At 39.0% G+C, this 24,590-nt stretch overlaps 3 protein-coding genes across 9 annotated transcripts; 2 read left to right on the top strand and 1 right to left on the bottom strand.

Moving 5' to 3' along the window:
- The first annotated feature begins 1,362 nt into the window (after positions 1–1,362).
- cldn10e (claudin 10e) lies at positions 1,363–6,638 on the top strand. 2 transcript variants are annotated; one of them, XM_028470068.1, is made up of 6 exons: positions 1,363–1,460; positions 3,480–3,862; positions 3,962–4,123; positions 4,950–5,031; positions 5,122–5,235; positions 5,339–6,638. In XM_028470068.1, the coding sequence occupies exons 2-6, from the start codon at positions 3,631–3,633 to the stop codon at positions 5,757–5,759; spliced, it is 1,011 nt and encodes a 336-aa protein (XP_028325869.1). In that variant the 5' UTR covers positions 1,363–1,460; positions 3,480–3,630; the 3' UTR covers positions 5,760–6,638. The 2 variants fall into 2 exon arrangements, with proteins under 2 accessions (XP_028325869.1, XP_028325860.1); XM_028470059.1 differs by lacking the exon at positions 1,363–1,460 and having other exon boundaries at positions 3,470–3,862.
- A 104-nt stretch (positions 6,639–6,742) lies between these two features.
- On the top strand, positions 6,743–9,876 carry cldn10d (claudin 10d). Its single transcript, XM_028470803.1, has 5 exons — positions 6,743–7,204; positions 8,281–8,442; positions 8,520–8,601; positions 8,678–8,785; positions 8,887–9,876. The coding sequence occupies exons 1-5, from the start codon at positions 6,973–6,975 to the stop codon at positions 9,071–9,073; spliced, it is 771 nt and encodes a 256-aa protein (XP_028326604.1). The 5' UTR covers positions 6,743–6,972; the 3' UTR covers positions 9,074–9,876.
- Positions 9,848–21,180, bottom strand: dzip1 (DAZ interacting zinc finger protein 1). 6 transcript variants are annotated; one of them, XM_028470774.1, is made up of 19 exons: positions 21,129–21,180; positions 19,703–19,763; positions 19,043–19,621; positions 18,247–18,331; positions 17,029–17,165; positions 16,778–16,930; positions 16,160–16,297; positions 16,023–16,085; positions 15,839–15,943; positions 14,927–14,975; positions 14,788–14,838; positions 14,646–14,705; positions 13,361–13,524; positions 13,094–13,274; positions 12,775–12,937; positions 12,180–12,487; positions 11,966–12,087; positions 11,093–11,249; positions 9,848–10,154 (listed from the first exon to the last, which is right to left on the bottom strand). In XM_028470774.1, exons 2-19 carry the CDS (start codon positions 19,703–19,705, stop codon positions 10,081–10,083), a joined length of 2,592 nt encoding a protein of 863 aa, XP_028326575.1. In that variant the 5' UTR covers positions 19,706–19,763; positions 21,129–21,180; the 3' UTR covers positions 9,848–10,080. The 6 variants fall into 6 exon arrangements, with proteins under 6 accessions (XP_028326575.1, XP_028326558.1, XP_028326549.1 ...); XM_028470757.1 differs by lacking the exon at positions 21,129–21,180 and adding an exon at positions 20,104–20,229 and having other exon boundaries at positions 19,703–19,983; XM_028470748.1 differs by lacking the exon at positions 21,129–21,180 and adding an exon at positions 20,104–20,223.
- Positions 21,181–24,590: the final 3,410 nt, after the last annotated feature.

Raw genomic sequence — 24,590 nt, 5'->3', positions numbered from 1 at the left:
AACGTGCCATAAAGAAATAAAGATTTATGAATATATTACGTATGTCAAGTTTAAAATTGAAAGCTCAAACCACTTTTTTTTGTACTATTACTATAAACTTATTTGGACTAATTTACAAAACATCACCTGACACTGAACAAAGGCAAAATGAACAATCGATAGAGTCATAAATGGCACTGGTGATAACAACTTACCGTACATTTAATTCTATTATGTTTTTCCATCTCGTTGCAGCACAACTGAATACTCGTATAATGGTGGGACATCCTTGGTGATGACGTGCAACAAGCCGAGCACAAACATGCACAAAGAGCCATCCAGGCGGCTTGGGAGAAACGCTTATGTTTGAACGTGAATGTCACCAACCAGCCCACTGTGGAGTTCATCTCTCCTGCTACTCATTTGAGTTGGTGCTTAGTCTTCAACTGGTTTTTGCTAGATTCTCCTTCAGATTCTGTCTAAAATTGAAAATTAAGATAAGCTTGTGAAAACACTGAGGCAGAAATTTAGATTTGGCACACCGCAGCACGCACTTACACTGTTCGGTCACCTTCAGCAAGCTGGCCTTAACTCACATGAAATCTCTTTCATAGCTGGGTTTCTTTTAAGTAAACTCACAGGTACCAAGCCAACTATTCACAGCTTTATCTTCCATACAAGGACCGACTTTTTATATGTACATAGGTCAATGATGTGACGCCTAAATATTCTGTACAACTGCCTTTTTTTAGTTAAAAAAAAAAAAAAAAAGGTTTAAATGCATAAAAAGATACCAAATATGCAGTAACAGAGTATATTAGGGCTCACTTTGATTTTTTATTTTGTTATTCAAAGTGTCGTAATATCATATGGTGTGATTGTCTGGCCATAACTGCTGTTTTCTACTCTATTTTAGTTATATTATAGTGCTGTTTAAGATTTCAAAGTTTATTTCCATCATAATATTCATGCAAACCTTGCCCAATGATGCCCATATTATGCAAAATCATGCTGTGAAAATCCTTATATGTCATTGAGACACATGCATGCTCACACATTATATGTGAGTCATTAAAGGTGGCCTCACTCTTACCCTGTTTCTGTGAGTTATTAAAAAAGAGGTAATAGATTACTTTTTTTTTTACCTTGTCCTCTCAAAACTTTACATATTAAACATGTGAATGATTGTCAGCCTACAATTTTTAGTCTGTGTTATGTCTGCGTCCGCACAGAGGTTTCCCTCTATGATCAGCCATCCATCTCCACCTCGGACTTTTCAATGGGAGGAACGCCAGGCTCAACTTTTAGTTTGGAAACTTGACCCTTAAGAAGAAGAGAAGTCGTCTCCTGATCCCTACTCTTACATCAGCATTCAACTGTTGACAACAATTCAGTTTTGTGCCATTTAGCCAAGTTTCTAACTGCTCCAATGCACCAATCAAATCAGATAGAGACTGATTGTTGTGGAGCACGAGCATTGGGTAGGTTTTCTTTTTGACCATGTGGTGGCACTGATTTCAATTTATTAGTACTGTAGTGAAAATTACAGCTTTGGCTTTGGTTTCCCATGAAATATAGGTTTTTAACCTCAATGGGTCTTTTCCTGGAGAAATAATGGTTAAATAAATACAAATAAGAACCTGAAAATGATCCTTTAATTACGTTCTGCGACACAAAACAAAGGGTAAAAAAAGCAATGTTTGAGTTCTTTTAAAATATATTGTAAAAAGATGGGCAAAACAGGATATCACTTTAGGCAAAATTAACTGGATATTTTGCTTTTAATGAACTAGGTTTAAATAAAAACTAAAAATGACATCTTACAAACACAAAGTAGGCAGTGGTTTTCTTCTATTAATGGAAGGATTGAAATAAAACTGGGAATTTCTGATGATTATTAGTAAATTAATATACCTCATTTTAATTGCGTACCATCGGCCGTCAGCAGCACAAATAAATCTCTTTGTATTTAAAAAAAAAAAAACCTAAACCGACTGCGGCTCAGGTGGTACAGGGGTGGTATTCTGATCGAGAGGTTGGGGGTTTGATCCGTCAAAGTGTCCTTGGACAAGACACTGAACCCCAAGTTGCTCCCAGTGGTTGACCAGCCCCTTGCATGGCAGCTCAGTCCCATTGGTGGGTGAATGAGTTGATATTGTCAAGCGCTTTGGGACTACTTCAGTGTAGGGATAAAAGCGCTATATAAATCAAGTCCATTTACCATATTATTATTATTGACCCATATATGGGTCAAAATCCTAAAGTTGAGAACCTCTGCTGTTTATAGTAATTACTTTATTCACATCTGTCCTTGTTTTGCCTTAAAATGTTCAGCCACTCGTTGCTGCCAAATTTAGTTATAGTTCCGTTAATGTCATAAAGCTTTGACTTTTGACTCTAACAGTTATGGGGACTCGATGAGCAGATGACAGCTCTAAGTTCTGTTTAGGTTAGTCATCCTGATCCAAAAAAAAAAGCTCCCCAGCCACCCGCCCTGTCCCAATAACATTATTATAAGCCGAAAGGACTTGAGAACAAAGAGGAGCTTTTTCGTGCACGTCGGGTAACATTCATCACTTCTAGGAACTCTCATTACCTCCGATTTAGGTCTAATGAGAGCAGGCCAAAGAGGCTCTACTGTAGTCATGGGACCCACAGCAAAGTGAGGGCCTGGTAAAATGACTAATAACCAACAGCAAAGCCCTGAAAGAGGCCTCCAGCAGATTAGGTCCAAACTGCTGTGATATTACATTTTTTAAAAGAACATGTTAAGGTCAGTGATGAGGATGGACGTACTGTTTTGGATCAACTTTCTCAAACGGCATGAATGATTGGACAATCATGTTAATATGGATAAAAGGGAAAAGCTGAGATTTACCAGTGACAAACACCTTCACATCTTTTTCGTAGAGATGTAGCATTTGTTGAGATATGGCCACATCGCAAAACTTTATTCACATGAACAGGATTTTTTTTTTTTTTTATTCTATTTATTTTTTTTTTAACTATTTCAAAAAGTCTAATACAAAAATATGTCCAAAACTATGGCTGGGTATGTGTCTGACCTTGATCATGTCATATCGGTAGTTTGATTTTATATAAGCTTTTTAGATACATTTTAATCAAAACTAATGTTTACTGCACTTTCCATAGAATAGTAGCCTACTGCTATTGTAGAAAGGTTTTTTTGCTAACCATGCTACGCACAGTTAAAAATGCTGCTTTGTAACAAGTAGTGTTATGCTGCAAAAAAAATGTCTGCAAATCCTGTCACACATGAAAATCCTGCTCTTTTATAAGAACTGGTAATAATAATATCAATGTGCTTAAGAGCCAAACTACTACATGGGGGCATAAAGTCATCAGTAATATGAGATACTTGCTTAGGTGAGCACTCTCAATCTAGATGCCAGCCTGACAACACATGGGAACCCAAGTGACTGTTGTGTCCCACCCACATGTACACACACGGTAAACAATACTACCTGTCTTGTTGATAGAAGGGCTGCAAGGTTTCGGAGAAGTGAGGCTCTGGTAACCGGAGAATCAACGATACTGTATGAAAAAGACGATCATCAGAACTGCAACGTGAATGAGTAACTAAGGAAAACAGTGACCATCTTGAGAGGAATCGCTACCTTTGGCGTCAAGATGCGGATCCGTGTGGTCCAGATCTGGGGGTTCCTGATGACGGTGCTGGGATGGATCTTTGTGGCCTGCACAATGGCCATGGAGGGCTGGAAGATCACCTCCATTGGGGGCATGGCGGGCTCATCCATCATCAAGGTGGCCTGGTACTGGTCGAGTCTGTGGAGATCCTGTTTTACAGACTCAACTGCAGTCAGCAACTGTTATGATTACCCAGTGCTGTGGTCAGTAGAAGGTAAGTCGGTAGGCAGAATTTGGTGACATATCAAGGAGAATCCATTCTTTCAATTGTTTTAAATTGGCACACATTTTCTGCTGTCCTGTGTAACCCTAGGCCATATCCAGATAGTTCGAGGCTTGTTGATGGCAGGTCTTTCGCTCGGCATGTTGGGCTTTGTACTGAGCCTGTTGGGGATGGAGTGCACGTACATTGGGGGAAAAGACAGGTCAAAGTACAAGAAGATATATGCTGGAGGATGGTGCCACATCATCGCTGGTGTAGTTCTACTCCAAACCTACATTGATTTTATAAGCCTTTGACAATATAACAGGAGTGAAGTTTTTTTTTTGGTTTTGCTTGCATTTTAAATTCCCATTTTTTTTTTATTGTAAAAAATAATAATTCTAAAGCTGTGGAACACCCATCACTTGTGTTCTGATGTTGTTTTTTAATTATTAAAGGAATTGAAAATAAGATTTTGAAAGAAAGGGTTTTAAATAATTTGGAGTCAATCTGTGTTTTTGTTGTTTGCGTTTTTGTGTTTTTTATGTTGTATTTTTCAATCTTTTTGTTTATTTTCTGTAATTATTGAAATTTTAGAATAATCTATTTGTTTCTGTTGTTTTTTGTGTATCTATGTTGTCTTTTTATGCATTTTTAGTATAACTGTGTAATTCATTGTTTTCCTTTGCCTTTTTCGTGTGTGTAGCGAGAAAAACTAAAAATTAGAGGGTCACATGCAAGGAAATATGAATAGCATCAATTGTCAACATCATTTTTTGACACATTTTTCCATTTATTCCTTTTTTTTAGTTTTAAGCTAACCTATTATATTGAGCTATCATACTGTATATACTATATCATCCTGTTTGTTATAGCTACAGTATATTTAGATACTCTGTTGTATCTAGCAACAAATTTAGCATACTGTACTGTTTTAAGCTATGCCATGTGACACTATGTTAAACAAGCTTTGAGCCTGGTTTTAAATATCATTTTTTAAAGAAATCATTGAAACAGTTTCATTACTATTGCAGGTGTTGAAACAAAGTGTTCCTTAGTTTTATTGGCATGAAAAATGACCCCAATAACCTGTTTCCAGGTTTACTGTCTTCAAGTGGGTATGCCGTCTACGCTCAGTACGTGTCAGTGGAGTACTTCAACCCTAACTTTGATGGACTGAAGTGAGTTAATAATTCTCCCAGTCTGAACAAATTAAAAGAGAAAAGGTTGAGTAACATTTTCCTTCTGTTTCTGTGATGGGACAATAACAGGTTCGACCTGGGCACCCCGATCTTCCTCGGGTGGGTGGGCTCGGCGTTCCACTCGGCTGGTGGATTCTTCCACCTGTGGTCTGTGTGTAAGCCCCTCTGTGGAGAAGAAGACACGTGAGTGTCTCAGCTTCCTCAGTAGAATAGTTTCTGGAGTAACCAAACATATGTTGGATGTTTCAGGCAGTAGCTTCATTGCAGTGTGTCTCTCTTTCTTCAGGATCATCAGGGTCGGTGATCTGCCAGACCCAGAACAAAACAAGTCTACGACAGCTTTATCTACAGTGTCAGAAATCACTTCAAAGACCAAACTCTCTTCAATCTCTGAACTTTCATCACGCTCCTCTGACGTGTCGGCAATTTCCTCCAAATCTGGACGAACATCCAGGTCTGGACGGGCGTCTAACGCTAGGCGGTCATCCAAAACACGTCGGACAGCCAAGTCTGCAGCTTCTGGGTCAGAGTCAAGATCGGGATCGGAGTTGCAGTCCAGACCCTCGTCAAGGTCTAGTGTATCAACTTTGACTGGTTCAGGGAGCGGCAGCCGCAGTAGCATTAGCACAAGTACTCGGACAATATCATCGCTATCTGGCAGGTCCAGGAATGAAGCTACTCTATTCGCTAAAAACTCTTACATTTGATGTCAAGTTGTGTCGTTCAGGTTTTGGTTGTTTTCAGGATTTACTGTTGTAAAATTTAAACAGATTTGCAAAAGTGTTTTTGCTCGCGTTTGTTATTTTGATCCTCTCACTTCAAGCTCAACTTTACCAGACCTACAGGGGGGTGTTTAAAAATATAAAAACTCTTATTTGCTGATAATGAAAAGCCATTATTCATATTCATGAGATTCACCAGTAAGGACAATTTTGTATTATTTTATCTTCTGAAATTGCGCTGTTCATTCCATTATTGCAGATTTTGAGCCTTTTTAATCAAAATCTTTCATAATTCTGGTTTTATCACTAAACCTTTAGTATTGTTGCCCTCCTATGATGTGATATCCTATATTATCCCAAATCCTTCAAACTCCTGCATTTTTTCAATAAATAGATTTAAAGAAATAAGAAAAATTTCCTTATTTTGATCGTGGGTCCAGACCAATGAAAACCGATGACCAACAGTTGCTTAGGGATGTTAGCTACGGAAAATAAGTAATGGACTTAATAATCAGGCCAATATCAAATAATCATCATGTTACTATGGTGCATATGATAATTTGTTTCCAGCATAGATCCAATCAGAGGACTCCTGTGGACCGGCCAGACCCCAGGAGTTCACGTTCCCACAAGTAGGCGTATCTGATAGACTTGGTTACTATTTATATATAAACAATACGGTTGCAGCTTTTTTTCCACAGGAAAGCAGATCCATATGTTGTTAACCAACGACCAACACGCATCTCATAATTGCATTAACAAAGATTAACCTTTGGTATCATGATTTTCTTAAATATGAGGACCTCCACCTTGGCCTGGTGGGCATTATACTGGGTTTTACCACATGGTGTCACTGCATGCAAATGTAACACACAAAGGAGGTCAGTTTACCTCCATGCTAATGTAGCAGTTATAATAATATCTGATGCTATTGCTAAAGGTTTTTAATGTAACCATGCTGAATATTTAAGTTGCTTCTTTTGATACATTGACATTTTTCTGTCACTTGTTTTGTTTTCTCAAAGTTTTGTAGTTTTTTGCCGACTGAGAGTAATTTGAGTACACGACACGTCTATGTTCCTACTGCTGACTGGATGATCCATCTCAAAGATAAGCTTAGATAGAGGCCAAACATGCACAAACTTCCTCAACAATGCCAGAGTGAGCCACACATCTTCTCACACAATCGGCTCTCACCATGAAGTACCGTACGGTGGTGATGTACCTGGAGATCGGATGCTTTGTATCGTGTTTGTGCGGATGGATGCTAGTGTGCTCCACCCTACCTACAGAGTACTGGACCTTCTCTGAAGTGGGCAGCATCGTGCTCACCACCTCCAACTACTACTCCAACCTTTGGAGGGACTGCATCTCAGACACCACTGGGGTGTCCGACTGCAAAGACTACCCTTCCATGCTGGCCCTGCCTGGTAGGATGATCTGAGAACTTCCATATTAGACACATTTTTGGTAAAGCCATTGAATAGATGAGGAGAATATTTGTCAACTACTAGTTTTTCGTTATATGAACAAATGCATCTTCTTGGGAGATTGGAAGACTGCATGTACTTAATTCATCATTACTTACTCAAAAATAACATGACATAACGTGACAACACAAAAAGATACATGGCACAGTTGTGCATCATTAAAATAACGAATTGATCAGTTTCATTTAAACAGCACCGAAATCAAACAGGACTTGCAATAACATCAATGCCTTCCCAAAAATGCCAAATTACGGTTGATCTCCAGATTAATCAAAATGTTCAGAACTGACAAAAAAATCCTCTACAAAAGTAGCTACTTCAGGATATTTTGATTGAAGCTTTTGCTCTTACTGCACAACACTAGAACAGGGAGCATGCGTATCCTTATTTTGAATAGGTTTCAGATCAATTTCAGTCTGTTCCACTGTTCATGGTACAAACATGACGGTATATTCTATAATAGGTATAACAATAGCCACTTCTGGATTAGGTATTAAGATGATACCAAAAATAAATCATAATATCAAGGGTAATATTTCAATGTATGAGAAACTGATAGTGTGCAGTGTGCTTAAATTTCTTACCAAAAATGTTATTCTTTAATTATCGCTCAACTTGTTCAAGATCCCAATCTTAGAGTAATTTTATACTAGTTGAGTATTCCTGACAGGAAGATGCACAGCAACGCTGTGGTGCATCACTGCCCCCTTCTGGCATAAAAATGTATTCTTTTTTTAACCCCTGCAAATATTTAAATCGCTAATTTCTTACTACACAATTTGAGGGTTATGGACAAAGTTGCTATTATATTTTACGGTATTTGTAGAAAATGTAAAAGTTAAAGGAATAATGTAAAATTCTTAAGATTTCTACCGGCTCCGAGTTAAATATTGGGAGTAATAGCTTTTCCAACCAACATTGTTATTCCAATTTTTGGTATAATTCTTACATAAAGTATGATAAATATCCGTCATAACTGCAGGAGACATGATCTGACTCATTTTGCTATATTTCAGTCTTCCTTCACGCTTGCCGAGCGCTGGCAGTGTGCGCCGTCATTACTGGCTTCTTCGGTGGCGTTCTGGTCCTCGTAGGAATGAAATGCACCAAAATTGGCGGCTCAGAGGTTGCCAACGCAAGGGTGACCTTCGCCGGTGGTCTTACCTACCTGGTTTCTGGTGAAAACTCTCACATTCGGACAAAGAGGTTTAACTTTGCAGCAGGTGCGCTAACTTTGCGGATTGATCTCCTGCAGGATTCTGCGGAATGATTACGTACTCGTGGTGGGCAAACAGGGTCATCACAGAATTCGTGGATCCAAACTTCAGGGCCCAGAAGTGAGTCTTTAAATTGTAGAACTTGTTAATGGGAATAAAAATGAAAAATCGTTATGCCTCTATGTTTGTCACTCAGGTTTGAGCTGGGAGCGGCTGTTTTTGTTGGATGGGGCGGCTCCATTCTTCTCATATGTGGGGCAGCAGTCATCACATACTTCTCTGGAAAAGAAGGTCTACCATCAAGGTCCATCTAAACTCTGTCATATTATCAGATTTACATACCGACCATGTAAGCATTCCACCTCCCAAGTAAATATCTTTCTGTCTTCTTTCCAATCTTTTCAGCCCTGAAAGAAGCCGGCGTAGACCTGTTTCTTATGCAACCGCTCGCACTAGACACACCTACAATCTGCCAGCGAAGTCGTCCAGAGTGACCCTTGTGCCGCCCATATTTTACGAAGGCAGAAAAAGCAGAGCGACGAGAACTACGACGAAGACGGGGCGAACCTTTACAAGGGACAGCTTTGTTTAAGAAAAAAAGCGCAGGAGCTTTTTGGTTTTCTAAAAGTTAATCAGACTTTTGCTATTTCTTCTACGACCACTTCCTTCCTTCCTTCGACAGTAACAAACCTTCAAGATTTCTTCATCCGAATCTGGTGAAATGATAGAGAGATGTCTAAAACCTGTAAGAATGTGGCCTTTACATGAACAAGATTGGGCATCAAAGTGATCACTAACTTCTTAAAAATGAATGGCAGATGTAAAACACGAGTCACCATTAGTGACCACTTGAGTCTTCTTTCCCTTTCAGTTTTGTAAACACAGATATACAGCAACAGGAAGTTGGGATGTGGTTACAAAATAAAAGCATAAAGAGGAAAAGACGACCCTAACCTACGCATTATCTCATGGGCACAACATTTTACTCGTGTGTCCATGTGTGTGTCAGGTATCTATATGTAATTTCCATTAACTTTTGGAGGGGATTCTTGCTGATTTTGTTTTTCTACACATAAAAATTATCCTTTCACAGCCATGTTTTCTAATGACTGAAAATCTTTCAACTTTAATCTTCTTTTTAAAAACTAGGGTTGGAACTTCCAGAATGTTTAGTGGCTGTTAAATTAATAAGTCTCGACTGAAGCATGCCCTCAGTCCTCAATTTTATCTATAGCAAATATGAATATCATTAAAATTGATGTATGTACAGTGAGAATTTCAGTGAAATGTCTTCATTGTGTACAATGATATAAAACCAGTACCAAACACAGCAGGTTATACACAAGTGTAGATAAACTACATCATCTAATAAAGAGTGAAGTATTGCTTTATTAAGACATCGCTGGTAGGAGTTTGAGGGACTTTACTTTTTGTGCATCATCATCTGATTGGTTGCAGGGCTAGTTATGCTGAATGCTAATGGCCTGGAGGAGGTGTGCGTGGATCGGGAGGTCTGGGCATCTCTGCTGAGACTGCTGCCCCCGCGACCCGGCCCAGGATAAAGTGGAAGAAGATGGATGGATGGATGGCTAATGGCCTCTAGGAGTCACTGATGTCGCTGAGAGAACCCAGGCCGCTCTTCAGTGTGCTTCCTGTCCCTGTGTTGATCAGACCTGGAACATAAGAACAAGAGCATGACACACATTTAATGGGGTACTCAACCCAAAATACAAAAGCAGCTCAACTGGAAAAGTATTATGTGTAACCTTTAATGCTTGGACTATAGATTGTTCCTCTGTCACCACTAGAGGGCAGTCTTAGATAAACTAATGTGTAATTTGCTCTCTTCATATTCTAGTTTCCAGTTATTCATTTTATTCACGTACCCCCAATGGCAACTCAACGCCCGGGGGCCAAATCCGACCCTTTGGAGCATCCAATTCGGCCCACGGGAGAAAGTAAAAATGACAGCAAAAACATGAATCATTGTGTAAATGAAACTCAACAATATGTGCAGGTGCTTACAGTTTTCCCGGCGCTTATATAACATGATTGCAGTCATTTTTAAAGTTAAACAGTTAAAAAAAAAGCTAAAAATCCTTACATTTTCCACAAATTATGACATGACATTTCTTTAAATTAATTAAAAATTTGTCACAAAATGTAGAAAATTTAAAGTGAAGATCCTGTTGGGACTAATATCTGCCACTCAGTGCTTGGATATTGTCGGTTTCTTACATATTTTGTATCTAATGTATAAGTAGAAGTGCAAACTATGGCACAATAATGCTGAAATTACTTGTTTTCCCACATAAAATCTGTTAAAGTCTCAGGGAAAAGATTTGTAAAGGCATAAGGCTCTGTGAGTTGCTTCAGTGCTTTACGTCAACATGCAGGACAGTTAATTCAGCTAGTCCATTATAAAATAAAACTTTCATTTTGATGCTTTTTTCAAAAGTTCTGAACGAAATGGGCTGGGACACTTTGGCCCAATGCGATTCAGCTGTGGATTTAAGCTTTCTGAGGCCCATTGCAAGCAGGTTTTAAAGAAAATAATTAAGAGTTAAAAGAAGAAGAAAAAAGGAGGAAACTGAAGGATGTGACAGCTGACCTGATCGGGGAGCCTTCCCGGAGGACGTCCCCCACACACTGGTGCTGGCAGAGTCCAGGCTCTTACGTAGTGCTCCAGGTTTCAACGCCTTGTGTCTGTCCTCCTCCACTTCCTCTGACGACTCCGAACACTCACTGCTCTCCTCCAAATCTGTGAACTGAACCCACACAACAATCAGGCTTTCACAGGCTTTGCCATTTGTTTAGATTTACACATTTTGTGCCATTACACCCATTTTTTCTTGCTATTTCAAGTCCAAGCTAAATTAAATTGAATTAAATAAATTGGTCGTCTAAATAACAAAGGCATTGGGTTTGACACCCAAATACCTTAATGTAAGTGGGGGTTGATTTTTTAAAATTATTATTATATGACTAAATTCATGGCTGTCAAACTTGTTTTATTTATTTCCAAATAGGCTGAATTGGAAAAACTGATCAACTTTCCATTTAAACATCATCAATCAAAGACAATACAGATTGACAAATTAAATGTAATACTGAATTCTTAGAGCTTTCCTTTCATCGATTTTTGGTCAAATGGTTCACAAAGGAACAACTAAAAAAAAAAAATTTCAAACAATATAAACAAAATGACTAATTTAACAGACAGAATCACAACAAAAACACACAAAAAAAATCACTAAAAACTGACGCAAAACCACAACAATGACCAAACCCCTTATTTACTGTATTCATTGACAGGAATGTTGATCATGTGGCAATCACATTTTTGTCCTAATCCAAAGTAAATTATAGAATTATGACACTGGATAATTTAACATACATTTGTTTGATACAATGATATCGTATGTGGAAAAAAAAGCTCTTGTACTTGATTTTAAAGCTTTTAAAAGACATGAGTGTATCTTACTGTGAGTTCCTGGACCTCGTCCTTTCTCCCTGGTAAGATGCTAACGCCCCCTGCTGGTTTCTTCACCACTCTTTCTGCAGACTGCTTCTCTATTTTTCTGGCCAGGTCGTTAATTTTGTTTTCTGCAAATGGGCAGAGGAGATGAATTTATATGTGATCATAACAATAATAAGGATGAAAGAGGTAAACAAGTTTAGGTAAACAAGCGGCCAACCTTTTCCTCTGTTTCTATTTTCCACGTTGCCGTTCTGGTCTCTGTGGCACTGCAGCTGTCGGGGGTCAATCTCCTGCAGCTCGCTGACATCTGTCCATGCTTCCTCCTCTTCATCACTCTCCACCTTTGTAGCGTTGCCCCCTAAAAACCTCTTGGGCGGGGTTGGGTTTGTTTTGCCCACCTTGGCTTGAACAAGGTTTGACTGGTTCAATCTGGGCTGTGAGGATTTACCCCACAGGTGCTTCACAGGCTCCTCCTCCTCTTCCATCTCGGAGTCCGATTCCTCATCAGAGCTGAACGGAGGCGTCCTGATCAGGGACGGAATTCAAACAAGTTTTTAGGAAGAAATCTCAATCACCAAATATTCAATTTGATTTACTTGTGTAGAATATCGACGTTCAACCACATTTTTCTCAGGGCGAACGACTAAATATAGAAATATTACACACAGGCTGTTTGTAAACAAAGGTAAACATGAATCTGAAATTCTGTGTGTTGAAAAAAATAAAAAGTGGCAATGAACATTTTGATGTGTTAAAACCAGTGACTGCGTTAACATCTAATATAGCTTTCTTTCTTTTTTTTCTGATCATACCTGACTGTAAGGCTTTGGCGGACCGGGGTGGAGGTCTTAGGCTGAGGCGTGCTCCTGCTTGTGAGTGCTGCCTGGGAGGCTTGGGACTGTCTCATTGCAGAAGAAGGAGTGGCTTGACTGGCTCTGGAAGGCAAACTGCTGGATAGAGGCTTTATCTGCAGCACTGAGGACAATATTAAGAAATGTTTTAATTTTTTCTGGCAACGGCAACTTGATCAGTCATTTCTGATGATCGATGATACAAGGCGGACTAGTGGTAGACTGAGCCGTGGATGATCTCATCATCTAAGAGGATTTTGGGTGACACGGAAATAAGTACCTTGAGCAGGATTTCTGGACTTGCTGCCAGTCATGCGCTCGCCCAGTCTCTGCTCCACCATGCGAACCACTTCCTTTCTCTGATGCAGGAAGTTCGGTATCCTCCTGGTGATGCTGTCCCGTTTTGCTTGCACCTTTGCCAGGATGGACTGGAGCTCGGTTGTATTCAGTCTGGTCTGATCCTGAGGGGGAAAAAATGTGCATGTTTGATCAGCAACAGTTTGGACTCTCATGAACATTTAAAATCATCTGACTGAGTGTGACGTACACTTTTGACCCCGAGACTCTCCAGCTGCTTGACGAGCATCTGTTCCAGCTCCTTCTTGATGTCTGGGTGTTTTTTTTGGAGTGCACTGCTCACCCTTGGCTTCTTCACTGGTGCAGGCTCAGGTTTTCTCTCCGCTGGCCTCTTTTCAGACATGATGCTTGTGTCTGGAGGAGGGGGGGGGGAAAGCATTGTGTTTATTATTTTGCAGCGGGACAAGGAGTCTGACAGTGCGTGCCACAGAGAGGATGAACATGGTGGAGCAGGCAGAAGAGGAGAAGTCCATGAGGTTTGTTGTCACGCGATGACAGACGGGCATCCGTGACCACAGACTACTATAGCATATGTACATTAATATAATGTACATAATACACAAATATTTTAAGTGCCATAAAACATGGTGACTGTACAAATTATATATGAATTAATTTGTTGGTATTAAAAATAGGAGTTATTTTTTGGCACTTGAGTCACGGAGACTTGGTTCTTCTTCTGTTGCTCAATTATTCTTCACAATGTAAATGGTGACGCGACACTGCACCCAGCAGTTTATGTATGGTACTGCAGAAAAAAAAAATGAAGCAGAAAGCGGCCGCAGTTCTGATGTTATCATGAATTTACAACATTAATCTAAAAATGAAATTTTTAATGAAACGTCAGCCTCACAGAGCTAAAAAAAAAAAAAGTAAGAAGAAATCAGGGCAGGGCTGTTTTCTTCTTGTAAATAAGATGTTACATTCTATTTTTTAACAGCAGTTTTACTGTGTTTTGGACTAAATTCTGGGATTTCTTCGATTTTTGGATGTCTGAGGAATATTTTGAGACCACTTTTGATGGAATATATGAATTCAGTGAGACATGACTGCTTTAAAGGTGAGGAGTGCTGGTTTGATGACATAATTGACCGTGTTTGCTGTGATGGTTGTGTCTTAGAATGGTTAATATGGCTAAAAACGGAAAATTCAAAGCTTTCAAAGTGAATATTATACTTGTGATATGCTGCTGTATTTGAGAAGCATTTCAACCCTTAAGAGCGTGAATAAGCGAGAACATGCATTTTGAACCCTATTCGGGACGGTGGACGTTAAGGGGTTTTTAAACGACAAGTCGACGCAAATTCTTGTACTCAACAAGAATCTAAAACTTCGCCTATGACCACGAGCTGTCTCTAATAAAGCCTCTCTCTCTCTAACAAATCTCAGCGAACATTTAATCACATGATCCCAGCGCTAGCACGCTCGGAAACAGACGGATGCGTCCATGCAGCGGCATGCAGCGCCTCTGTTACCTTTCTCCTCCTCTGACAGCTCCTGTATAGGATCCAGCTTTAGAGCGGACACTGGCTCCTCTAAGAGGGACAGCACACGAGGTCAGACGCAACACACCATTAAAAAAGACTACAGTCATGCTCAGCGGTGCGTTCTACTCACCCAGGACAACCCTCTTCTGTTTGGGCTCTGGTGCAGGTGAACTGACTTTCACTGGAAAACAGTGTGTGTGTGTGTGTGTGATTCTTTTGAACTTTTAGAAACAAAATAAAAAGGACAAGAATGAGAGAAAAAATAATACCTGGGACTTCCACTACTTTTATGGTCGGGTTAGAAGTCATGGTCTTGATCTGTGGACAAACAGAGAAACGTCACTCTTAACTGGTCACATAACTTCAAAAAAATACAAGGATGTAACTGTTGTTTATGTTAAAAACTAAAATGGAAATTAGTCATTTTTACTGAATAATGCATTGTTGTAACACACGGTAGAACTTTACATAAACAAACTACATCTTTGTTGCCATTAAAAGAAGAAAGAAGTATGAAACATTTTCTGCCGGGAAAGGTGTGTTTGGTGGATAACTTTGTATTTTATCAGTTGAATATTTGCATTTTTTGAAATTGAGTAAATATTTTTGGATGATTTGGTTCCTGAAGCGGACATCGGGATCAATTGATGAGTCCGTTTCCCATTTTATTATTGATAATGTTACGTTAATCTAATTTAGACATTATCTTTTAGATGGTTCTGAGGTAGGTGGTGGGAGATAAAAATCAAAGTTTGCAGTGTTATGGCATGGTTTGAATGCATGATTTGATGATATTCCAAGTATTGATTGCTCCTGATGCTAGAAACTAGTGCATTGATTTTAAAGATAATGTCCCAAGTGTGTGTGATGTCTTTGTCTGACCATGAGCGCAGTTTCCATGGTGCTAGAGTAAGTAGAGTTAGTGATTTTGTGGAGCTGATAATGTTGTTATTGTTTTAAATCCAAAGTGGTGTTTAATGGATGGGCTGATCAATGGTAAATCTGAGATGGAAATGTTGTGACATGCTGTCTGTTCAATATATTACCTAACATTTACATTGATGATGGTGGAAATGTTTTCCCTTTTTTTGCTTTCATCAGTATTATTATGATTATTATTCAGGATGTATGGGATATCCTGAACGAGCGCTGCGCCGCCCTCTCTTCCTGTGAGTACTGACCTCTTCACTCTGAGCTCGGATGACGTGCTCCTTCTTCTGCAGATTCCGGCGCATCTCCCGGTTCTCTGTCATGTAAACCTGCATTCGGCTCACCTCGTCCAGCAGCTGTGGAGCAGAGGAGGTCACGTCTGTCTGTCATCATCACGTCTATAAACATGACTCGACAAAATGCTCCGAAACTCACCTTGTTTTTCTCAGATTCATGCAGAGCTTTCATTTCCTCCAATCTGGTCTCCCATTTTTCATCCTGGGGGAGGCCGAGCAGGTTAGAATGCATTTTTTCAATCACATTTAAAGGAAAATCATTTCGTCAGCGCTCACTTGTTTTTTTATTTGCTGCTCCAACATCTGAGTGGCCTGGATCTGCAGCTCCTTGGAGATGTCCACGTCTCTCTCTGGCTGTGAGTGCACAGGGCTGATGGATTTCTCCTGCCTGACAGCTTGATTCTGGTTAATTTCCTGTAAACGAGTGCACATGAAACCGTTTCACACATGTGGACAAAAATCAGAAAAAGATACAAGATGTTGGGCCACCGATTTTGCGCTTTTTTCCCACTGGAAAACGTGTGATTGAATGTCTGGAAAGTGGGAGAAATGAGTCCAATTCCAACCATCAACGTGTTCAAAGTCTCTCATTACATGTAACAAATTGAGTAGTGACAGGTCATGGTTTCATTATCAAGGGGATATTTATGTATTCAACAAATCAACCATTTTCTGATAATCATTTTCTGGTGGCAAATATCCCTAAAATGTGTTTGTAATATTTGAGAATAATAGGAGGGTTTACCCTAATTAGCATTTTTGGTACAATTTCAGGAAGTTTAATAGCCAGTAAAGTCATCAAAACAGGGAAAGATGATGAAAAGAAAAACTGTAACGACGGGTAAATCATGAAATAGAATCTGGGGAAATTTCGCAAATTAGAATGAATCTTACGTTTAGAGTCTGGATGTTTCTGTTCAAAAGAAACTCCATCTCCCTGCGCATTTCATCCCTGCTGTCAGCGATCTTCCGTTCCATCTGCGCCATCGCCTCGGCCCTGACACGTTGCTCTGTCAGCAGGTCTTTCTGCGACTGCAGCTCCACTTCCTGGAATCATTTAGCCGTCAGTAAGTTTTAATTGGAATGCTTTTTTTAACCATTTTGAGATCCAACCCATCAAACAAACAGACTTGTGAGCAGTCTACCTGTATTCTTTTTGCTTCAAAGGCCTGACGCTGCTGTTCAAACTGTTCCTTCATCCTGCTGAGCTCTGATTTCAGGCTGTCGTTCTCCGATTTGTAGCTGTTGATCAGAGATGTCCTCTCTGTGTCAGTCCGCAGCTCTGCAAACGGAAAACAGGAGAAAGACCTCAAACCACGCTTTCAGTCCCATTAGTAAACTAATGTCAAACTCAAGGCCTGGGGTCCAAATTTGGCCCTTCAGAGTATCCAATTCGGCCCGCAGGAGAAAGTAGAAATGAGAAAAGACTAATTATTGTGTAAATTACCAAATAATTCAGTTGTAAAAATCTCAAGTTTAGAATTTTTGGAGGGGCTCGCAGTTTTCTCACATTTATACAGGGTTCCTACAACTTGAGTTAAACTAAATTCAAGACTTTTTATTGCCATTTGAAATTAAACTTAAGACCAACTTCACAGTAAACATAACTGGAGGAAAAAACGCCACATCAATTACATAGGGTTAAGGAATTATTTTTTTCCTACTGTCTAGTGCGGCACCCAAAGTAAAGACACAAAAATACACAAAATGACAGTAAGATACACCAAAGAAAAAAACAATTAAAAATAATCAAAATCACTCCAAAAACACAAAATAACTAAAAAAAAAATAGCCATAAATCCATAAAACAACAAGAATACTAAAATATAAGCCATTAAAAAGAATCTTTGTTTGATGAGCAATTTTTTTTAATTAAATTTACATTTTCCCATGTTGTTTAGACATTTAAAAGAAACGAATGTTAGCATTTATTTTTGAAATATAAGACTAATTACAATCATACTTATGTGTTAAAATTTAACAGTTTTGAAACATTCATTTAAGACAATTTAATGACAATTAAGGTCTTATTTTTAGATTCATGAATTGAATGCCTTTTAAGAGTTTTTAAGTTTTTGTTATATCCCTTGAATGCAGTCATTCAAGAACTCTAAATTTTCCATAAATCTTAACATTTCTCACAAACAATTCTACAAAATTCATCTGAATAACACAAAAATTGGTGACAAAATCAAGAAGTTGTGAAGTGAAGATGCTGCAGGGACCGATATTGAAAACGAGGGCACAATGGTGTTAAAATTTCCCTTAAGTCTGTGGCCCACTTGAGATCAAACTGGTTCATATTTGGCCCCTGAACCAAAACGAGTTTGACACCCGTGCATTAGTAGATGCGACTGACTTACGGATGTTGTACTCCTCTCGATGCCGACGCTGAATGTGGCTTTGGAGGAAGGAGGAGTTGAGAAAGGCCTTTTCACAATAAGAGCACTAGAAAAAAAAGGACAGGGAAACACAGAGAATAGGAATAAATATTGGATCCTAAATTATTGATGAGTTGTTTATTAATCTTTTCAGCAACCTAAGAAAGTTTGAAACAGCTGAAAGATCGAGAAGCAGAGGTGTGTGTGTGTGTGCAACAAACACCAAAGGTCCTCCAAGGACGCCTCTCAATCAATTATTGAGCCTGTTCAGTTTGTCCAGCTTGAAAACACACCCAGCAACCGTATGCAGTCATGACATGCTTATATCTGTTGTCGTGGCAACCATGTGGCTAGGTAAGCTGTGGCACTTGTGGAGCATGGGGGGGGGGGGGGGGGGGGGGGGAGGTTGGGGGGTGTTTGATTGGAGCTATAAATATTCTGATGGAGGCTATTCACAGACAAACACAACCAGGATGTGAGCTTTTTCTTTTTAAACAAGATTTCACAGATTTAACAGAAAAAAGACGCCACCACCATCTGCTGTGCAGCTTTAAATCCTCCTTGTTCTGATAACAAAGCTCATTATAATTACACCCATGTCTGATTTTAGGGCTGTAACAATTGTGTGGGGCAAACAAAGCTGGTGATCGAGATTCAAGATACAATATGTCACTATATTGCACAACACTAATGAAAATAGATGTCAGGAACAATAGGGAAAAAGAAGAAGAACATGGAGGGAGGATGTTGTGAGAATGATTTAGGTTTCAGTCTGTACCTTCTTACTGTTGTGATCATCCGCTCCGAGCAGGGACTGCTGGGAGCGGATGATCTTCTTCCGCTGCTTGAGTTCACTGATGAACTCCTTCTCCATCTCCTTCTGCTTCTTCAGCTGTTCCAGCAGCTGCTGGTGCTCCTTGTCGGCCGCCGCCAGCCGCTCCTCAGCGGCGACCAGGTTGAGGGTGAGGAACTCCTGGGAGTGGAGGAGCCACTCCACGGAGAGCTGAGCCAGCCTCAGCAGATTCACCAAGGCGGGATCCACGGGGTTTCTGCAGCGGAGGCAGCACTCCCCCTCCAGGTTGCAGAAGGTCACCGTGTTTATGTGCTCCTGGAGCATGTCCACGTCGACCTGGCTCACCACCTGGTCCACGTCCACCGCGTTGATCCTCCTCCAGTCCACGATCTCCCGGCGCGGACGGAATTTGAAGGGGAGGACCATCGGGGCTCCGCTGGAGGGAGTCATGGCTGGTGGTGGTGCTGGGCTCAGTACGGAGCTGAGGAAGGAGGGGATCCCTGCGGATGTGGGGGTGCCCTGGTTGTTACTGCCATACGGATAATAAACTCCTTCGTGGAACGGCTGAAAGGAAAACAACAGATATAAACCTCGATGTGAGCACAAAAACAGACAAAGATCACATCGGCACACTGCACTACCTACCATGGCACCGCGGAAACACTTCCTTTGATGTGACGACGGCGTTGCTAAGGAAACAGCGTCCCTGTGGAACAGACATACAAAAAATAAAAAATAAATAAAAACATGAAAGAGACAGTTTGTTACTGAAGGGCACAACCACCGTTACCGGGAAACCTCGTGTGTTTCGTGTTTCACTTCTCCGTTAACAGTGACCGGACAGGCTCCGACATGCCCGCTCCACCGCACTCATTCCTCCGCCTGAGAGCAACTAGGAGGCCGCTTTCAAAGCAGCTCGTCCTGCCCTGCTAACGGTACCGCGCAAGGGAGTAAAAAAAACTTTTAAACACGTAATTAAACACCGGTAACCACTTTGTGTGCAATGATACTTTTCCCTTTTGCTTTACCGCGTGGTTATAACTTACCGTCGGGGTAGTTTAAGCGGTTTTAAAAGTGTTTTCTCTCGGTCAGACCCCGGGAGGTTTGAGGGATCCACATTCCTAAATCTGGGCTCACTGGTGGAAAAAAAAGAGACGTCTGTCACACTGGCGTGTCTCAGCACAGGACATCCGGCACTTTTTTTCAAAGTAAAACACAACATGTTGTCTGATAAATTAGATGTGTCCAAGCTTGCTTTTATTTTGCTTTTATTTATTTCAATAAAATGTCGCTCTCGACACATGTTTGGTTACGCAGCGTTGCAGCCTTGTTTTAGAGTGGTCACGGATGGAAACGTGAGAAATACAACAATTGGGATATTATTTTGAAGGGGATTTATTATTCGAACAGTACTGACTTTGCACTTTCAAAAAAAGAATACAACCCAGGTTAAAAATGTTAACCTTTTTTACTTTAAATATTTAATTAGATTTTAGTAAGATATTGGGGTGGGGTGGGGGGGTATGGGGAAATAAATAGATCCTTGTTTTGCAATTTTCAGTTTTTGGTTGACGGTCTTTCCAGCTGTATTTCCAACTTGAATAATTATCATGAACCGTTTTATTTCATGTTTGACATTTGGGAATTATTTGATTATATTTTCCTTGGTTTTGGTCACAGTTTGTTGAAAGGGTGGTCGGTGGGTCCAGAACCTCTTATTCGATGTCAATTTATGAATTTAGTAATTTAAAAATAGTCATTTGGTGTTTGAATGTAATGTTTATCATTTTAACTTCAACTCTGATGTAAGAGTAGGTTTTCTTGTTTTTGTTGTTGTCTTGTTTTATATAATTTGACATCCAGTTTAAATAAAAAAAATTTTTTAAAAAAAAATGTATATTTTTTTATTGTTTGCCTATTTTGTGTGTGTTTTCTAAATTTGCACTATTTACATGTCAACTGGCGATGCTTTAGAATTGTATCAGATGCTGAACGGGCTGAAAAGGGCACACGTTCATGTTTAGTTATATTTGTTATTTTTACAATACTTACAATATTACAAGAAACTCACCTTGGACATAAATGCTGCTCAATCTGCTGCTCAATATTTACGGGGCGCTTGTATTATCAGATGTGCTTTAGTCGCTTTCATGTAGTCGCTCATATAGAATTTTCGCCGCTTTCAAGTTTTCCTGAGTTACCATGACTACCGCATTGAGCCGCTCCGCAAAGCTGCGTTCGAAAACTGCACAGTTCTATATGTAGAAGTCAGCAGTGTTGCTAAAGATGAATGAATTAAGACTTGCAATTTTTAAAAAAAAAAAGTTGCAAAATGACGTTTTGCAAATGTGGGTGTTTTGTCACACTGAGGCAAACAGCGGTGATTATGTAAAAAAATAAAACTAATTTATTTTAATAAAGAACAACATCCTTCTTAACTTGACGTATAGGGTAGTGTTTGAGACACTTATTATGCATAGTAATGGCTTCAAAAATACGGAAAATTACGTTTCACATGGTAAACACTGCTTTCAGTTCATTAAAGTTATTAAAGCAATCGATTAAATTGATTAAATTAATGTTTATTATATACCTGTTTATTTTCAATTCATAATAAAGGGTTACATTTAATTCTTGAATTGTCTTTTTTTAGTTTGTTTGTCTATGTTCACATTTAAATTATTATTTTGTGAAGGTGTTGCAACAGTATAATGTACATTATAGTCTATTACTTGAAAAAGCTGCATTTATTGTTACACTTTGATCAACATAATTCAATAAAAAAAAGTTAAGTACGTTCTGTCAAACCATTATTACCTTTTTTTTTTTTTTTTTACATTTACAAGAATTGAAATTTGAATACATTTCAATATTTACTGTCCTTTTAGTTATTGTATGACAAAGCATTGACATTTCTTTCAGCTGTCATAACTTTAAGCATTGATTTAATCAATGAAAATAAAGGTATTAATATTTTTGGTGTGGATGCTTGAGACATTTTTCTGTCAGTTTACCCCTCTATAATTTTTTTAAATTTTATTAAGATTAATTAAAATTGATCTGCATTAGCTTAGCATTAGCATTACCTAGCATTAGCATAAACATTAGCCAGCATTAGCATTTGCTTAGCATTAACATTTGTTAGCATTAGCAAGTGTCAGTGCCCAATACTTTCAACGCATGCATGTAGACTACATAACTTCTTTCACCGACAATCCGACAGACGGACGTGATATTTGAATGTAAACCGAACATACGACATTTGTTAAATATTTTAATAGTACACATTTAAATATGTGACTGTTTTGTGGTGCTTTTAATTGTCAATTAAAAGAAAAATACAAATACACAACTTTGACGATCAAAAACCAAACACAAAATGAGAAAAAAATAAAATAAATCAGAATTCACTCAAAAAAAAAAAAAAAAAAAAAAAAAAAAAAATTCTAATTAATTTTAAAAAGCAGGGTTTCAACCTTTTAAAATGGTACACGACCTGCCGTAAAATAGGTTGACCGGGAGACGCATTGCGCGCATGCGTTGAAAGGATCGGGCACGGACAAATTAGTGAGCATTAACTTTAGTGTTAGCATTAGCTAGTAATATCATTAACATAACCCTAGCATTATTCTAGTGTAACCTAGCTATAGCATTAACCTAGCATTAGCACTAACCTAGCATTAGCTGAATATTAGTAATATGGTTGAAAAAAAGTTGAAATGGGTTAAAGTTGGGTTAAGATGCCTCCTGCATCCTTATTATTAATAATAATAATAATAATAATAATAATAAAGAAAATGGACACATTAACAAGGATTTTTTAAGTGAAGATCCTGCAGGAACTGACTTTGAAATAGCTTCTTTTTTCATTCCCACTCATTATTACACTAATTGTTACATGACAATGCCCAGTCTGACCAGCAGGGGTCAGTAGAGCCCTGATGAATAGCTTCTAGTATCAATATAAAAAAGCAGAGCTCAGCAGGTGACCCCCAGGCTTTGCCCTGTGTATTAGTGACACTGGGATGCAGGATGAGGACAATGCTGACACAGCACTCATACCTGCTGCTCAGACTCACACCAACATGTGGACCAGGGACTGTGTTGATGTGGACAGCTATGGACAGACAGACAACCAGGTTTAGACACAGGACAGACTGACTTTAAGTTTCTCCTTGCTGCTGTTCCAACATGTCCCCTCTTCTTCTTCAATCGGCCCAGGGCTAGAGTTTTAAGGTTCACTAGAAATAAAATCCACACTCTACCTTTTTCCTAGTGGAAGGAAGTGAAGCAGAAGACACGGGCAGAGGAGCTGCAGTGTTGTATTATTAGTCATACAGTAGAAAGGAGCCGGGCCGTGTGGAGGAAGATGAGTAAACATGGCCCTGTGCTCAATGTACTGCTTGATTTATGAGTTCATTTCCAGCTCCAGGTTCTTAGCGGGGGTGAGGTGGTCCATCTTCACCACCGTGGCTCCCATTTCCTCAGGAGACCCACTCAAAACACCCCAGGACTTACAGGAGCTATAAATAACAATGACTGTGTACACATTGGCATGGAGAGGATCATACATAGTTCTGGATTTGAAAATAAGGAAAATGTTCTGGCGCCCACTACGAGCCGTCCCACCCTCCCAACCAAGCTCCACATCCCTTATATTTTAAGATAGGTGTACAAGAAATCTAAAATACCCACTTATCAACCACTTATTAAATACAATTATGTGATTAGAATCTGGTAGGTCGACCTTTATTAACATTAAAATGCTGTGAACATTCCTACTAGGGCTGGGCAATATGGACCAAACTTATATCTCAATATATTTTCTCAAAATGGTGATATATGATATAAATCTAGATAATTTTATTTTGAATTAAGTCTGAGAAGAAAGAGAATTCTGGGATAAATTTGCTGATCCAAAATGCTATACAGGCTCATTTATTAACAAACAGCTGCACAATATGTGCCACTTTTGTTTTTTCTCTCCTGTAAGAGACAGCATGTGTGAGTGACATGTAATCTGTAATATGGCTTGTTATGGGGAAGCTCTGAGTTAGGACTCTGCTCTGAGAAGTAAAAGCAGTGACTCTTAAAATTAGTATTTTGATACAAAATAAGCTGTTATATATATAATAGAAAACTTGATACATCTTAAATCTTGATATATCGCCCAGCTCTAATTCCTAAATTATGAAACAGCCTAAATTAAAACATAAATGGATAGATTAAGCATGTGTTTATTTAATATACTTACAGTTTATATACAAATCAACACGTTGTATATTTACTGTTAATTTCACGTTGCTTGTCTTTAAGTTAGACATTAACATTTTATTTTATTACATATTTTATTATAATTTCTCATGCTCACTCATGTGGTTCTCTGGTATTCACTAATGACTTATTAGACACATTTATTACAGACTTTACATTATTTAACACTTTTATAAAGCAGTGTATATTTGTGGAGCTTGTGATTGGATGATTTTTCATGGTGACTTACGTCATTCCTTCCCCCGTGGTAGACGTTAAA

This window comes from Gouania willdenowi, chromosome 2, assembly GCF_900634775.1.
Source record: "Gouania willdenowi chromosome 2, fGouWil2.1, whole genome shotgun sequence".
Classification (NCBI taxonomy): domain Eukaryota; kingdom Metazoa; phylum Chordata; class Actinopteri; order Blenniiformes; family Gobiesocidae; genus Gouania; species Gouania willdenowi.
Note: the sequence above shows the minus strand (reverse complement) of the source record. Positions and strands in the feature narration are given on the sequence as shown.

Bases quoted from the DNA above. Each gene is read 5' to 3' on its own strand.
- cldn10d (XM_028470803.1), top strand. From the start codon at position 6,973: ATGAAGTACCGTACGGTGGTGATGTACCTGGAGATCGGATGCTTTGTA. The intron at 7,205-8,280 runs GTAGGATGATCT...GCTATATTTCAG, and splicing joins TTCCATGCTGGCCCTGCCTG to TCTTCCTTCACGCTTGCCGA. The intron at 8,443-8,519 runs GTGAAAACTCTC...GATCTCCTGCAG, and splicing joins TCTTACCTACCTGGTTTCTG to GATTCTGCGGAATGATTACG.
- cldn10e (XM_028470068.1), top strand. From the start codon at position 3,631: ATGCGGATCCGTGTGGTCCAGATCTGGGGGTTCCTGATGACGGTGCTG. The intron at 4,124-4,949 runs GTGTAGTTCTAC...ACCTGTTTCCAG, and splicing joins ATGGTGCCACATCATCGCTG to GTTTACTGTCTTCAAGTGGG. The intron at 5,032-5,121 runs GTGAGTTAATAA...GGACAATAACAG, and splicing joins CCTAACTTTGATGGACTGAA to GTTCGACCTGGGCACCCCGA.
- dzip1 (XM_028470774.1), bottom strand. The intron at 17,166-18,246 runs GTAAGTCAGTCG...TTCCGTTTGCAG, and splicing joins TCGAGAGGAGTACAACATCC to AGCTGCGGACTGACACAGAG. The intron at 15,944-16,022 runs GTGAGTTTCGGA...TCTGCTCCACAG, and splicing joins ATGAATCTGAGAAAAACAAG to CTGCTGGACGAGGTGAGCCG.